Consider the following 17991-nt stretch of genomic DNA (forward strand, 5'->3'; position numbering starts at 1 on the left):
TTTGGCGTCGGCGACGTGTCAGCGAGCCTCTTTGATGCATCGTTGAGTAGTTCACACATAAAAATTGCAAAGCGTTGAGCGTTGATTTTCCCTCGATCACAGCCCAACCTGTCGGCGAGCTCGTTAACTTGCAAATCGGGTATAAAATCCTGTAGTGTGAACTAGGCATTAGTATCATTGGCCTGCCGAAGCTTGCGATGAATTTTAATATATCCTGCGCACTTTATGACTTAAAATTGTCAAGAAAATTCGAAAAAATATTTGTTGCAGAATGCTGAACACATTTACAGTTTATTATTTATTCAGTTTATATAGAGGTCTATGTTTTGGGTGAATATTTTGGTGGGGCTCTGCCCCACCTGCCCTTACAGACAAGCCGTGCCTGGATAATTCACAAGCCAAGTGAGAGTCATGCTCACAAAGGTAATGTTATTAAACCAAACAAAATCAAAACTTTCAAAAACACCCAGCAATGTGATTATTTTATTGAGCGATAGGCAGTGGGTTTAATCAGTGACATTATTAATAGATTTACTATCCGGCATATTCCCGCCATCTTCACGACCTGCTTCCCTTGGTGTTTTTACATGTAGAAAAAGCGAAAAAACATTTTGCATTGTCCAGTTTCTCTCAGAAAGACGATCTGAGTTACTATTGCAATACTTGATGCAGCATGAATGACATGCAATGGTGACATTTTTCACAATCACGACAGAAAATCTAAATACTGCCCTAAACTCAATAGCGGAAAGGCAGCGTGATCCTCCCAGTACGGCAGATAAACAAAGCAGTTTCCCAGAACATGTAATTATTACATGATAAGTAATGGTTAAACAATTGCAGAATATTATTCAATTTAAGGGTTTAAAGTGTAGTCTTGTTTAACATTGTGTAATCTTCAAAACGAGTTGGCTGCAGAAATCACACAACAGAATGAAATTTTATAATTTCATATTAAGTAAATGAATAAACTTCGTATAATAAATTCAGTTGAAAACATAATGCCATTGGTATGAGAACCGGATACAATGATTGCAGTATTCATAAGGATTAATTTGTAAGTCTGTAATGTTGTTCATACAGAAATAATTTACGTTTTAGGTGTTGTTAATATATTGTACGTTTAGATGCTGTAAATATGTCAGTATTGTATGTTTTAGTGCCAAAGTAAAAGTACGTTTTGTAGAACCACATTTTACATAAAATGTGTACAAATTCTCATGAGATCGGGCTGCATTAGGTGTGATGCAACAAGCTTTGCAAACTTGGATTTGGGAATTTTCTGCAATACTTTTCTTCAGATTGATGTGAAAAAATTGAATGATCTATTTAAGTACATATACATACATTAAATTTATATTAAATTTTTCACAGTTCATTATCTCAACAACAATACTTATAACAAAAAAATATATTTTTTAAACTTTTACACAAATTGCATGTTGACTACATTTTTCAAGATCAATCATTGAATCCTTCCCATTCCCATAATTTTAATTTTTACATTTTATTATTTTTGTGTTGTTAGTCTGTATATTTGTTTGTAAGTATTTTAACCGCATTTTACACTGCATGTCCCAAACAGAGTTGCTGTGAAATAAAACAGATCATACATAATTCATATGTTGAAAGAAAACAAACTTGGCTTTTTAAGAGTTTTAGGCCGTATTTTGTACTGCTAAAGCTCTTTTATAATATTGTTTTTAACCTCTGTTTCAGGTTAATAACAATGGGGATTTGACATTTGATGGGCCTCTTTCACAGCCGAAACCCAGTAATTTACAGTCGCAACTCAACAGAGACATCATTGCTCCACTTTGGACAGACATGGACAACACTGTCAGTGGAACGATCTCCTATCGTCAGGTCACCAGTGGTAGAATCTTACTAGCAGCCACAAACAACATAAACCAGTATTTTCCAAATCTGAACTTCACTGCATCATGGCTGTTCATTGCCACTTGGGATAAAGTACCATACTATAACAACTTACAATCGGTAAGCTATCCACTAGGCTACTGTACTTACAGTACACACATCTGGTAGTTTCTGGAAATCTTGGAAAAGTATTTTTCAAGTAATTTATTTGTGTGTCCTGAAATGTATAATTCCAGTATCTTTTGGTGTCTCTAAATAAGATGTCTGTCTTTTTTAAAGCTAGGGTAGGCAGTTTCAGCGCTATTAGTGTCGCCTGGCAGAACTACAAAAAAAGTGAAGGCATGTCTTAACAGGTTGAAGTAAACTACTTTCAATAAAAGGTCCAACATATTAGGATTTCTTTAAAGGGGTCATGAACTGCCTTTTTAAAAATTATTTTGTACAGTTCTCTGAGGTCCACTTATAATGTTATCAGTTTTTTACATAAAAAAATCATAATTTAAAAGTAATAGGTTATTTTCTGTCCTGTTTTGACCCCCCTCATCAGAACGCTGTTTGAATAGGCGTGGTGGATTGTAGACTCGGAAGTAAACGCCCACTGCTATGATTGGCTAACATTTGTGTATGTTTGACAACCTACATCCTTCATAGATGGACGCTGCTGTGATTTAGGTTAAAAACACAAGAATACTCAGTACATATCAAACGATCTGTAATAACAGACAAAGCAATAGTGATCACATAATAAAAACAGTTACTCACACTTGTGTGGTGCGACATTACTGTCGGATCCAATATATTCCAATATATAGACCCCTTTAACTTGAAGTTCAGCATGTCGAGAAGAAACTCTGTAAGCTTGTCGTATGAAACCAAAACATTCCATCAAAATCTTGTAAAAACAATGCCAACATTTACACCGTTGTCTGTCCCTGTGTATTTTCACAAGTCTTTGAATTTTGGCTCACACTTCTGTAACGGAATCTGAATTTATTTTTCCACACTGGCTAAACACCCTCTGGCTCAGCCTGCTATAGTAGCCACACCCTAAACTCCCACTATTGGTGCATGGAGGTATGCAAAAACATAAGTTGACAGGCAGGTAGGACATCCTATCATTGCATTTCAACTGAATGCAATGATTGGATGAACATTTTATGGTCCTGAGCCTTCCACAGAAGACATAATAACTTAAGCAAATACAGGTAATTTACTAAATTAAAGTTCATTGAAAGTATGTTTTTTTACATATTAAAAGTTTGTTTTATAGCAAAAGCAGATAACTCCAACAGTCGTTTTTTGGCAAAAGCAGATAACTCCACATTTCATGTTTTAGAGTTTAAAAAAACACTTTTAATCTTTGTAATCTCCTAAAAAAAAAAATTTTTTTTTAAAGTGACGTTTATCGGTTTATCGGAACTCTTCATATATATATATATATGAGCTGTGCTTTATATCGCTACACTTTTGACAATAGATGGTAGACCTTTTTTTGCCAGCAAAATTGTGCTGAAATTTCACTAATGTGACTGCAGGTAATTTGGGTAAAAGAAAGAGGAAAGCCGTTTATGATTATTAAAGCACATTAAGTATGAGGATGATCTGCGTTTTATTATAGCAGTGCAGAATTAAGCATAAATACGGAATTATTCTCTGTCTATTAAAGATCATTTTTTGTTTCTGTAACAGAGTTCATCTTATCAAGTTGTTTTGGTCTCTGGTGGCTCTCTGTCTTTTGTCATGATGAACTATGGAAATATCTCCTCTACGGATCATCGGTTTCAGGTCAGAAAGAATGAGAATCATATTTCTGAACTCTGGAACTATTAGAGAACTTGTAAATATTATGTGCTGCCAAGCCTTTATTATTGATTTGTGTTTTCTTAGGCTGGCTATGGCACAGTCAACTCAACAAATTACTTTTCCATCCCTGTGCTTGATGAAAATAAGCTCTTCAACTCCAGCAATGTCAGTGTGTCGGGACGCTGGGCATTCCGTGTTGATGGTGGACCTCAGGAAGGTAATCCTTTGACTCTGTTTGATAGCATACAGTGACTTTTCAAAACAAGAACCACATCCGGGGGTGTATTCCAGAAAGCAAGGTTAACTTACCGTCACATATATCCTGAGCTCTCGGTTGATTAACCCAAACCTTGCTTTACTTGAGGTATGCTGGTTCCTAAAACACTTCTGAGTTGTAAGTTCAGTCAACTCAGAGTATGTTCAAGGTTAACACACAAGATGATGAAGAAGAGTTAAATATCTTTTAATTATCCATATAACAGGGCAAAATCTACACAAACACGCTAGCACAAACTGACGAGACCGTACATCAGACAGAGACAAGAGGGCAGAATAAGGCTACGTCCACACGAAGCCAGAGCTTTCCCTATCCTATCTTTTTTTCCCCCTCGTCTCAAGAAATATCTGCGTCCATATGAAACCACGAAACCGACACAAAACGATGTAGTATACATGCCAGACCAGTATGTGGCGCTGTAATTGTGCCACAGAGATACACTAAAAACGGAGAAGAAGACTTGGACTATACGCATAAACCTTGCCTATTACAAACGAACATGGAGCAATACATTTATTAATCTGTGTTAATGTTAGTTCGTCAATGACAATCGTTCAGTGTTTGTTCATGTTTTTGTTGCTGTTACGTGATGTAGCGGTGTCGGACTAGGGGTGACACGTGGGCTGATGACATCATCGTTTCAGAAAATATACGGATTCGCTGTCCACACGAAAACGCAAGGGTGGGTGCGTTCAAGTCATGTCGGATAGATCGTATTGACGAGTTGAACGCACATGAACGCCACCACAAAGTCGTTATTACGAGTGGAAAACTCGAAATTTTCTTTAAGCCCCGAGTTTCCGAGTTGGGGGCGTGTCAATGAGAAACATGGCGGAATCGATGGATGCAACGTCTGTAGTTGACGGTAAATTTTTGTTTAAATTGATAGTTTAGTGGGTTGTCAGTGACAAGTACTGAAGAACTGCATGTCTGACAGAGGGAGACTGAGAGATTGCCAAAGTAAAACATAAATCACAATACTTATAGGTATTAAGCAGTGACATTGTCAGGCTTTTTATTTACAAAAAATAAGCTTTTTGAATGTGGCAGGATTGTAATATAACAATTAATAACAAGTTTTTATGCGATACAGATTAAAGTGGCTTCATAAATTACTTTTTAAAAATATTAAAAACGCTAATTAACAGACCCTTGTTGTATTTTCTTGTAATTTATTAAAAGAAGGTACACCGCCATCTTGTGCCGACTAAACTGACTTGAACGCACCTGACGTCGTAATTACGACTTGTCAACTCGTAAGTACGAACGTCCCAGGAGGACTTGAACGCAGCATAAATACACATCAGGTAAGGGCTTAATTGATGAAGGGCAGGTGAAACAAATCAAATCAAGACACAGGAGTCACAGATGACATGAACACAACAAAACCGTGACACTGATTTTATAATAAGACATATCATAATGTATTTTTATTATAGAAATACATTATAAAAAAACATCCTGTTGCAAAAAGAAAAAAAAAATGTTTGAATGCAGATCCATGTGTGACATGACAATAAAATAATAAAATAAATATAATAAACATATTAGAATAAAACAAACCTTGCTATAATAGTGCTTTATAATTAATATTACTTACCCTTAAACATACTCAGGTATGTCACATAACCTGCTTTCTGGAATACCCCCCAGATCAAATCTGACAGGGCTGCCAACTCTCGCAGTTGACTCACGCAATTGACACTGTTTTCAAGCTCTTACGCCACATGTCCATTTTCTCACACAGTGAAATGCACCATTCAAACAAAGCAAGAGCACCCTTAGTTGAAACTGTAGTCATAGGATATTGGTGAAACTAATTTGCTAAATGCTCCAGTGCTTATTTGTGTTTGCACTTTGGAGAGCATCAAAATGTTCTATTTTGTGTTCTATTTTCTGTAACGATGAGCAATGTAGCCAATCACAGACATATCTGTTGATTTCTTGAACACCAATGATCGGCCATTGCGTTCAAGTTAGTCAGTTAGTTGGTTGCAATTATTTGTATAAGTAGTTTAAATCTTGCAATTCTCTCACTGTACATTGCTATTTTTGTGTTGGTGAAAAGTTATGTGTTTTGCAGCATTGCAACAGTTACATAAACAGTTTACACAATTTTATGGTAAAAACAAAGTACTAGTCGTGACGTTAACTACTTGGCATGTCCAGCCAAACCCCTAAGCCCCCCAATCTATATATTTTAGTGTGTCCTCAGTAAGCACCATTTTTGAAAAGTACGCATGTGCATAAATGCTTATGATGTCAGAGGGAACCCACGATGAATCAAACATCAAATAAAGCAAAATGACAAAGAACAAAAATAAATAATGAAGTAGTCATCAGCTGTTATTTTCATTACAGCAGCATCTCGACGATCTCAAACTGATGAATTAGCAGAAGTTATTACACCACCACCTGCGCATGATGCCATTAACGACAGACCTATCCACCTTATTTTTCCCGGCGCGGCCATTTGTAAACTTTATGGGTCTGGCTTTCGGTCTCATCCGCTTCCAGCTATTCTTAGCTGTACGAAACAGCTCATTTTGCTGCTTGATATTGCAAATTGGTGTGTCTTACCATATTATTTTAATGTATTATCTTAATTATGAACACACTGGTTTTAGTGCAAACAGTTTTACCATTTACTGCACATTGTTATTCATCTCATTTTTTCCCTATAGCGGCTAAAGAACCAGAAGTCTCGCCCATAGGCTTACTTCCACGTTGAAGAATAAGGTGGATATATTTGAACAAATGTAGCGACCATGTTTGGCAAACAGTCGTGACTGACTAGTTAGTTTCTACAGTGATGCATTGTACTATGGTGGTTAAGCAGCAAATTAATACATTTACATAATACATATGCATTTTAGTACGTCAACAGTCAGCTCTTTTTTTGAAGAGTGCGCATGATGTGCATAAATCCGCAAAGGAACCCCAGTATCAAACATCAGATAAGGCAAAATAACAGCAAACACAAAAAAAAGTGAAGTAGTCATCAGGTGCCATGTTCATTAAAAGCAACATCTCGGAGATCTCGAAACAATTAATTAGCATAACTGATTACAACATGCATGTGACGTCATTAACGGCAGCCCTATATTGTTAAACCAGTGTGGTTCAGACGACAGAGATGCAACCATGTTCAGGAAACATGGTTAACATGGTTCAGGAAACGTGACTAGCTAGTTAAGGTAAGCTCACACTACACTACTTTTGGCTGGATTTTGCTGTCGCAGACAGATTTCCAAGGTCTGCGACAAAACCTACGGATAGCATTGTGGTCGCCAATGCTCTTTAAGTATGAGCTGGTCATCGATGTGATCTGAGCTTGTATTGAGCAGTCACAGACCCTGTGATATTTTCAGACATCGCCACATGATCTTGTAGTGTGTGCAATGCAGTGAGAAGGTGGAACTAATCCAGCCAATTACAGTGCAGATGGTATAAGTGGAAATTCTTGTAATCACTTGCGTGAATTTCTCATGTGAATTTATGAGAGAAAATGTTTTTCGCTGTTGGTCAGGACTGCCTCTTGACCAAATGTCTTGTAGTTTGTGAACCTCGTCGGTGTTGTGTTATGTAGTATACACGCTGCTATGACATGACAACAAAAGATGACAAGAAACCTTGTATAGTGCGAGCACCACATCAATCTAGGTAGTCTTACAGTGTTTTAGTGTGAGCTTGCCCTTAGTATCTACAACAATGCATAGTGCGATGGTAGATAACCAGCGAGTTATTTTATGGGAATCGCACCCCGGTGTGCAACTTTCAAATATCAGTGTTTCTCAGGAATCGCTTACTGCATCTTTAATATTGCAGGTTATTTATGATGTTCCTTTACAATTATAGGAATTTTCTACCCATATGGAAATGAGGATACAAAAAACCCTGCAGAGTATTTTGGAAGTTCACCTCTGATCCCTCTGGCACAGCCGTTTGTCTACTTTGGATTTATTTATAATCAACTACACGTAAGCAGCGTTGTCACATTTATGACACTGTACACTAAGTTTTTATTGAAACAACATGAGTAGCTTTCACTGTTTTGTTGTCAACAGGTGAATAACAAGGGGTATTTGACTTTTAATGGGCCGTTTTCCCAGTCGTATCCCAATTATTTTCCTGCATACTCAACTAGAGACATCATTGCACCATTATGGACAAACATTGACATTACAAATAAAGGAACCATCTCTTACCGACAAGTAACAGATTCTCATCTCTTGAATCGGGCATCAAAAGATATAAATCAATATTATCCAAACTTGAACTTCTCTGCTTCATGGGTTTTCATTGCTACGTGGGATAAAGTACCAAACTATATATACAGACAGAAAGTAAGTCTTCTTCTCGCATAGAAATTTGATTAAGAAACAATATCCCATGTTCTCTGTATTTATGTAGTTATTCCCTTTATCTTCCTGAAGTCAACCTTCCAAGTGGTTTTGGTGTCTGGCAAAAACATGTCATTTACACTTATGCATTATGGTCATATCGGCCCAACATATTCTGTTAGCGTAAGTGATTTGAAAAATACACTGAAATCAAAATATCTTTTTTTTATCACTATATGATAAGTGTTTGATTGTAACTAAACTTTTCGTCGTCTTGTATTTTGATTGACAGTCCGGCTATGACACAAGTGATTCAACTGATTTCTTTTCCATTCCTGCCTCTGACGTTACATACCTTTCATACACAAGCAATGTCAACGTCACGGGTCGATGGGTATTTCGAGTTGACTATGCATCAGACAACAACGGTACAGTAATTTAATAAATAAACATGCATGGCATTTTTTTGCATATCTTAATAATAGTTGTTTATCATTTGAAACATGTAACAATTCATTAGACCATTCATATGTAGTGAAATGTTGAGAATTACAAATGAATTCAAATCATAGGTGTGCTGAATATGTGGTGAAATGTTGAGAGTTACAAATGAATTAAAATTATAAGTGTGCTGAAAAATAAACTTGTATGCTTGCAGGACTGTTCTATCCATTTAGGAATGGACACAAACTAAACCTGGCAAGACAGGTTTATGGATTATTGAAGCTTTCTTTGCAGACACCATTTTCTTACTTCGGGCTCACATACAGTTCTGTTTATGTGAGGACACTCATTAATGCAACTGCATTTTTTTAAATCAATTTATTACTTATATTAGCCATTAAAAGTATTTGTCAACATGTAATATCTGTTACTTCAAACCCCTTTTAGGTTTACCAAAATGGATTTCTTACTTTCAACTGGCCACTGTTTCCTTCAAGTCCCCCAACTCTTCCAGCAAATATAGACATTGTTGCTCCACTATGGACAGATATTGATAACAGTGATGTTTACTTTCAAGAATTCAAGGGTGTCCGAGTACTACAGCGAGTTACAAATGATATACGTCAATATTTTCCTAATACAAATTTTAGTGCAAACTCAGTTTTTATTTGTACTTGGGGTAATGTGAAATATTTCGGCACTTCAGCACAGGTAAGATTAATTACGTTGTTTGTTTTCAGTTGTCTTTTGACTGATAATTTGATGTTTGTGTTGTTTTTCTTCTTCAGAATTCCTCTTTTCAAGTACTGTTGATCTCTGGTTCTGGATTGTCATTTATTGTATTTAATTATGGCAGTATTCCCCAAACTAAACATATTGCACTGGTGAGAAATGTTTTCAAATATTTTACATTTATTTTAAATATTCAAAATAGCTATAGCTCCTCTTATCCACAGATCTGTAACCAAAATGTTTGTAATCATTATTTAGGCTGGATATGACACTGATGATTCAACCAGTTATTATACAGTTCCTGTGTCTAACGTCGCTAACCTGACCCACTCCACAAATATCAATGTTAAGGGCCGTTGGGCTTTTCATATCGACACTTTGCCAAAAGAACATGGTAATATATATATATATTCAAAACACTCAGAATCCCTGTCAAAGTAATGCAAGCTCACCAGCTTGGCACTTGCAATATCCTTTCTTGTACTTTGGACGCAAATACCACAATATATATGTGAGATGTTATGCTAAACATGGTACATTTGAAATACACTGATATACAGTTTTACAGTTCATGTTACTTCAGTTAAATGTTCAAATCTTCACTATAGGTTGACAATAATGGACTTTTGACGTTTGAACAATTTTATGAAAGACTCCCCAAGGCTTTCCCTGCCAACTCTAATAGAGACATTATAGCTCCACTCTGGGGAAAGTTTGACTGTAGCGTCAGTGGAAACATCTCCTACCGTGTAGTAACTCGAGGCCGTATTCTGGACCGGGCAAGAAATGATATCAAACAGTATTTCCCTCAGTTTGGATTCTCAATACATACAGTCTTCATTGCTACTTGGAATAGAGTGCCGTACTTGAACAGCCCCACAACGGTATGTAGATTGAAAGGTTACATAATCTTCTTCAACCTAAGTTTAGTATAAATCTAGGCAGAGATTGAAAATGAGTTTTCCGTGCTTGATAATATCACTTAATAATCACTAAAAGGATTGCATACATTTAGCTTGAATGAGATTTGTTAATAGACCATTTATAGCTTTTTTTCCCCATTGAAACCATTTTTCCTAGGAATCCTCCTTCCAAGTTGTTCTAGTTATCTTCAGAACTCTTTCCTTTGTCATAATGAACTACGGAAATATCTCCTCAACTGACCAAAGTTTTCAGGTTGGACAGAATAAGAATCTTGCTACAAAATTTTGAGATTCAAATTAAATTAATGGAACCCTAAATGTGTTTAGTGGAATTAGTAAAAAAAAAAAATTCCAAACATCATCATATTATCTGGTCATATACATTTCATTCATTAAATTAATTAGATTTTTTCTTTTTTTTATTTACCTGCAGGCTGGTTATGACACAATAAACTCAACAAATTATTTTTCAATCCCCGTGACTGATGAAAATAAGCTATTTAGCTCCAGCAATGTCAATGTGCCAGGACGCTGGGTATTTCGTGTTGATGGTGGACCTGAGGAGGGTAACGTTTATATTAAATATTAAACATTATTAAACAGTGTATATTAAACACTGCTTAATATAGACAATATCACATTATTTGATCAATACAGTGGGTATAGAAAATAATCACCCCCCCTTTAAAATAATCACATTTTGTTGCTTTGCAGCCTGAAATGAAGACGGACACAGTTTATGTTTTATCCAGCTGTATTTACTCAGTGCAACTTATAACATCCAAGTGAAACATATAACACCAACATGTCAGAAAAAAAAAATGACTGAGTTGGATAAAGGATCACCCCCTGCTAAAAATGACTTGTAAACTCAATCAGGTGTAGCTAATCACCTTCTCAATGGCACACAAAGCCATTTGACTTTCAACTGTGATAAGCTGTGCTCATTTTGATTAGCTCAGAATGAAAAGAGCTTTCTTGGAGCATTTCAGTCCTTGGTAGTGCAACTGAAGCAAACAATCAGCTATGGGTGGCAAGGCACTGTCAAAAGATCTCTGGGATAAAGTTGTGGACAGGCAGGAGATGGATACATAAAAAAAAATTCAAAGGCTTTATCAATGCCTAGAAGCACAGCGAAGTCTATTATTAAGAAGTGGAAGGTATTTGGTACAACACATACCCTCCCTGGATCAGGACGTCGCTCCAAACTGGATGAAAAGGGCCAGGAGGAATACAGGCACAAGTCAGGAGATGGATACAAAAAAACGTAAAAGGCTTTATCAATGCCTAGAAGCACAGCGAAGTCTATTATTAATAAGTGAAAGGTATTTGGTACAACACATACCCTCCCTGGATCAGGACGTCGCTCCAAACTGGATGAAAAGGGCCAGGAGGAATCTGAAGGAAGGAATCTCAACTTTGAAGCAGTTGCAGGAATTTGGTCATTGTGTGCATGTTACAACATCACAAATTCTCCACCAATATGGCTTGTATGGGAGGGTTGTATGAAAAAAGCCATTCCTCAAGAAAGGCCACATGCAGTCACGACTGAGCTTTGCCAAAACGCACCTTGAAGATTCTGAGGCCACATGGAAAGAGGTGTTATGGTCAGATGAGACTAAAATTGAATAATTTGGCCTCAACACCAAACGATATGTTTGGCGAAATTCCAATACAGCTCACCACTACAGTAAAGCATGGAGGTGGTGATATCCTGTTATGGGGGTGTTTCTCTGCAGCAGGGACTGGAGCACTTGTCAGGATAGTAAGGAAAATGGATGGGGCAAAATACTATCAAATTCTTGAGGAAAATCTGCTGAAAGTTGTCAATGGGAAGAAGGTTTACCTTCCAACATGACAATGACCCAAAGCACACAGCAAAACTGAGCACACAATGGTTGAAAGAGAAAAAGGTGAACCCTTGCATGGCCTAGTCAGAGCCCAGACTTAAACCCCACTGAAAATCTGAGGAATGACTTGAAGACTGCAGTCCACAAACGCTCACCATCAAATTGAACTGAACTTGAGCAGTTCTGCAAAGAAGAGTGGGCAAATATTGCAAAGTCTAGATGTGCAAAGTTAGTAGAGACAAATCCCAACAGACAAAAGTCTGTAATTATAGCAAAAGGTGGTTCAACAAAATACTGACACAAGGGGGTGATCCTTTTTCCAACTCAGTGATTGTGTTTATTTTTATTTTTTTCTGACATGTTGGTGTTCTATCTTTCACTTGGATGTTATAAGTTGCACTGAGTAAATACAGCTGGATAAAACAACAACTGTGTCCGTCTTAATTTCAGGCTGAAAAGCAATATTGTAATATTACATGAAAGAAAAATGTAGTCATTTGGACGCTTATAAAATGTCCTCCTTAAAATCTTTAAAAACTCATAATAATATTATTGGGAATATTAGGGATATTCTACCCATATGGAAGTGTAGAGGATGAGATGAGCCCGAGGTCAGATGATGGAAGTTCTCCACGGATTCCCCTTCTGCAACCATTTGTGTACTTTGGACGTGAATATGACAAAATATTTGTAAGAAGCATTGTGATATTCATGACATTAATATATATTCCACATAATTGATGTTACTTGAAAATACTGACAACTGGTTTTGATCTTACAGGTGAATAATAATGGAGACCTGACCTTTGATGAGCCATTTTACGGGTATAATCCCTATTATTTTCCTGCATACTTGAATAGACACATCATCGCTCCACTGTGGACAGACATTTATAATTATGAGAAAGGAACCATCTCTTACCGACAAGTAACAGATGCTCATCTCTTGAATCGAGCTTCAAAAGACATAAACAAATATTTTCCAAACTTGAAATTCTCTGCCACTTGGGTTTTTATTGCTACATGGGATAAAGTACCATATTTTGAAAACACTGAGGCAGTAAGTTTCTCTTTCAGTTAGCATGTTAACTTTTGTTGCATAGTATTTTCATTGAACTGAACTTAATGGAATATCCAGAATGATGCTTGTATTAATGAAGAATTCCCGGTCTCTTCCAGGAGTCAACCTTCCAAGTGGTTTTGGTGTCTGGCAAAAACATGTCATTTACACTCATGCATTATGATTATATCACTTCCACCCAAAGCGTTGAGGTAAAGCAATGTGAAAAAATATGTCAAAAATATTGTGTTACCCCAGTTTATCATCTATAGTAGTGTTTTTGGATTTAATGGGATTTTGTGTGTGTGTGTTTTCTTCATTAACAGTCCGGCTTTGACACGATTAACTCTACTAATTTCTTTTCGATTCCTGTTTCTGACATTGCAAATCTGTCATACACAAGCAATGTCAATGTCATGGGTAGATGGACATTTCGAGTTGACAATTCATCAGAAAACAATGGTATATATGTTTATTCATGTAATGTGTCATTTACCTCAATTTCAGATATCTCAATTTGGTTACGCTTTAGATTGGGGAACACATATTCACTATTAACTAAGATATTTCCTTAATAAACTCCTAATTACTTCTAATTGATAGTAAGTAAGGTAGTTGCAGTAGTTATGTTGAGGATTGGGGTAGGGTTCAGGGATCTAGAATATGATCATGCAGAACAAGGCATTAATATGTGCTTTATAAGTACTAATAAACAGCCAATATGCTAGTAATATGCATGCTAATAAGCACCTAGTTAATAGTGAATACTGTTCCCTATTCTAAAGTGATATCCTAATTTCATTATTTATTTTTCTCAAAACATATGCTTTTGTTTCTTACAACAGAGTTGTAACTAAGCCTTTAAGGTAGATATGTATGTAACATTTGCCTCTGTTTTGTTTTGCAGGATTCTGTAGCAAAATTAATCCCCAAGGTACATTAATATGGCATCAACAATTTGGTTTCTAGTTATACATAGTAATATAGTAAAATAATTGATATCTTTGTTTTCGATGAAATAATTGTGCAAATAATATGTCTGTAGCAGCATGTAGATTCAAATTGGCTCATGTACCATCAGGTTTTTGAGTCAGTTAAATTTTGAATGCAATTTCATATATAGCAAAAAAATATTTTTACCTTTAATAATTTTGATGTATATATCCATACTGAAAAATCAGATTCGCTATTGTGAATCTTTTGAATTGACATGACTTATCAGTCAGATCAACTTATAAGTCACTTAATATATGTATCAAAAACAATAAGAGATTGAGAGATTCATGAGTGATATTATATATATATATATACAGTATATATATATTATACACACCCACCTACTGTACAGTGTTGGAGAAAGTTATTTTTAAAAGTAATGCATTGCAATATTGTGTTACTCCCTAAAACATTGTTACTCCCTAAACTAATTGCATTACTTAGTTACTTTTTATAGAAAGTAATTTATTACATTACTTTTGTGTTACTATTTCTCAATTGGGCTGGGCTTGCTTGTCTGTTTTGAATATGAAAAAGTTCAATTTTTGGCAAATTCAGCAATAAAAAATGAAACATTTGTTAAGAAGATGGGATTAAATACGTAAAGGATATTTGTGTTATATTTAATTATCACAGGTTTGCATCATATTCTGAGTTTGCATTTCACTGTTTTTATTCATTTTGAGGAATACTGAATCCATTTTTGTGCAAGTGAGATGAGTGAATGCATATTCACATTTAGTCTAGAACTACAATTTACACAGTGCACACAACTCCTCTGTACTTACCCCCAATTTCTCTCAACATGGGGACAGGAGAGCTGTCTGTCAAAAAAATGGGAAAACTTAATGGGGAAAAAGTAACTCAGATATTTTCTTGAAAATTAAAAAGTAATGTGTTACTTTACTAGTTACTTTTAAAAAGTAATCTGATTATGTAACTCGTGTTACTTGTAATGCATTACCCCCCAACACTGTATATACACAAGTTTAACAATCAGCTATGAAAATATGTATTTTGCTTGGCCGCCTGAAAACAGCAACACAAGTTCAGGAATTAAAAATATTTTATGTTATGTGTGATTGGAAAGGATGACTTTTTCATCATGCTTGTTAGATTATTTTGCATGAGTTATTACAAAAACTGTACATTTTGAATCAGGAACTAAACTTGGGTCCTCCTCCTCCTCAAAAAAATAAATAAATAAATAAATAGTGCATGAAGCCCTCTGTAGTAGTAGAAGTTCTTGGGTAATAGCCTACATCATTGTCTTTTGTGTTAGCTTCCTCAGATGATGTTTCTAGTGCTCTGATATGTGGAAGAACCTCAGTTACCACCAGCAGCAGGATAGTAGGAGGTCAGAACGCTTCAGCTGGGCGCTGGCCCTGGCAGGCTAGTCTTCTTCGGTTAGGCAGGCACATCTGTGGAGGTTCTCTTATCAACAAAGAGTGGGTGCTGTCTGCAGCCCACTGTGTTCATGGGTAATCTCATTCAACTACTCGCAAATTAATACCTCAACATTCATAGATGCTTTGAGTAGCTTAAATTTTAATTGAGGAATTTATTTAACCCTATAAAGCCTACAGTAACATATTTGATATGCTTATTTCTATGGCCTCTTAATTATCAACATGATCAAAACCTGACAAACCTGTTGCACACAATCTACTATATGCCTTCTGTCGCCTGATTGACGTTTTAAGCAAGTAAAAGTTCTTCCCAAAAAAACAAAAAATCCACTATCAGGTTGTGGTTCATTGTGTTTTTTTGTTATGAAATCTTTACTAATTTTTGTAACGTGAATGTAAAATTTTTTTTATTTATTATTAGTATTTCAAGATGAACACTTACTTGACTAAAGTAACTTAGGTTTACTTGATTATCCAAGCATCATTTTTTTTGCATATTAAAATGTATCAAATATGATTCATCAGGCTTTTGAGTAGAGTTTATTTGTTCATCTCTCAATCATCAATGTATTGCATTGCATTATATGTTTTGAAACCACAGAGTTTTAATCATAAAACATTTAAATATACTATATTAATATTATACGGTTTTAAATATCTCACTGGTTTATGTGCATTTCATCCTAATTTCTGACAATATATTCTGACTAACAAAATGACATATTTGTACTCATTTTGGGCTTCTGATTAAAACAGGTGTTTTCCTCCTTGAATGTGAGCTCCATATTCTCACAATATGAGCCATAAATGTATAAGCCAGATGCATCAAATACATCTGCAAACTTTTAAATATATTTTTTCTAAAGGTTCAATAAATTGCTCAATTAAAATAATAATAATAAATAAATAATAAGAGTAATAATAGTTAAAACTCTTCTTGATTCTTACTCTTTTTTTTTTCTTCCTCAGGTATCCCACAATTGATTTCACTGTAGTATTGGGGCAACAGACCCAGGAAGGCTTCAACCCCAATCAAGTATTCAGATATGTGAGGTTAATCATCAAACATCCCAATTACAATTTTACGAATGAAAACGATATCGCTCTTCTCAAACTGAGGTCACCCGTCACCTTCACTGACTACATCAGACCTGTGTGTCTAGCAGCTCATAACAGTGTGTTCAACAGCGGCACAGACAGCTGGATCACTGGATGGGGAAACATTAGCGAAGGAGGTGAGAATTCATTCCTGTCACCTCTTAGTTACATTAAAATCGATATGTAAATGGCATTATGAATTTCTCATGATAGTCAATGACTATGCAGAGTAAATAACAACTATGTATTTCCTATAGTGCCCCTTCCATCCCCTAAAGTTCTACAGGAAGTGGAGGTTCCTGTAATTGGTAACAGACAGTGCAACTGTCTCTATGGAGTTGGAAATATAACAGACAACATGATCTGTGCTGGTCTACTGGAAGGAGGCAAAGACTCGTGTCAGGTACAGAAACCCTCTGTTCAGCCCAAACATGTGTTTACAGGATAAACAATGAGTGCATCAAATGAGGAATAAATAAATAAATAGCTAGGCTTGATAAAAGTTGTGAGGTTCATGTCCAATCTTCAGATATTCAGTAATGCTGTCAAATGATTAATCGCGATTAATCGCATTCCAAAATAAAAGTTTACATAATATATACACTGCAAAAAATGTTTTTCTTACTTTATAATATAAAATATAAGAATATAAATGTATATACATGTACATATTTTCAAAATATATACTGTATGTGTGTGTATTTATATATACATAATAAATATACACAGTACACATATACACTGCAAAAAATGCTTTTCTTACTTAGTTTTTTTGTCTTGTTTCCAGCCAAAATATTTAAAAATTCTTAAATCAAGAAGGATTTTCTAGACAAGTAAAAATTGTCTTGTTTTCAGAAAAAAAAATGTCAAAAGTAAGTGAGTTTTTGCCTGAAGCAAGCAAATTAATCTGCCAATGGGGTAAGCAAAATAATTTTGTTTTCTGTTTGAACTCACTTAGTTTTGACTTGTTTTGTCTGAAAACAAGACAATAATTTTTACTTATCTAGAAAGTCCTTCTTGATTTAAGAATTTTTTTAGATATTTTGGCTGGAAACAAGACAAAAAAACTAAGTAAGAAAAGCATTTTTTGCAGTGTATATGTGTACTGTGTATATTTATTATGTATATATAAATACACACACATACAGTATATATTTCGAAAATATTTACATGTATTT

General features: G+C 35.4%; 1 protein-coding gene across 1 annotated transcript in view; it reads left to right on the top strand.

Moving 5' to 3' along the window:
• Positions 1 to 17991, top strand: part of LOC107708892 (uncharacterized) — a 43767-nt gene that overhangs the window by 24407 nt on the left and 1369 nt on the right. Inside the window, 24 exon segments of the mRNA XM_074560060.1 lie at positions 1720 to 1998; positions 3568 to 3663; positions 3766 to 3898; positions 7817 to 7938; positions 8026 to 8304; positions 8395 to 8484; positions 8594 to 8729; positions 8960 to 9081; positions 9193 to 9456; positions 9534 to 9629; positions 9736 to 9873; positions 9875 to 9988; positions 10086 to 10361; positions 10558 to 10653; positions 10834 to 10966; positions 12816 to 12940; positions 13032 to 13310; positions 13430 to 13522; positions 13637 to 13772; positions 13922 to 13930; positions 14065 to 14070; positions 15589 to 15787; positions 16685 to 16950; positions 17071 to 17216. Of these exon segments, the coding sequence (XP_074416161.1) occupies positions 1720 to 1998; positions 3568 to 3663; positions 3766 to 3898; positions 7817 to 7938; positions 8026 to 8304; positions 8395 to 8484; positions 8594 to 8729; positions 8960 to 9081; positions 9193 to 9456; positions 9534 to 9629; positions 9736 to 9873; positions 9875 to 9988; positions 10086 to 10361; positions 10558 to 10653; positions 10834 to 10966; positions 12816 to 12940; positions 13032 to 13310; positions 13430 to 13522; positions 13637 to 13772; positions 13922 to 13930; positions 14065 to 14070; positions 15589 to 15787; positions 16685 to 16950; positions 17071 to 17216 (3633 nt within the window).

The sequence above is a fragment of the Sinocyclocheilus rhinocerous genome, unplaced genomic scaffold (genome assembly GCF_001515625.1).
Source record: "Sinocyclocheilus rhinocerous isolate Xijiao unplaced genomic scaffold, SAMN03320098_v1.1 scaffold24, whole genome shotgun sequence".
Lineage (NCBI taxonomy): Eukaryota > Metazoa > Chordata > Actinopteri > Cypriniformes > Cyprinidae > Sinocyclocheilus > Sinocyclocheilus rhinocerous.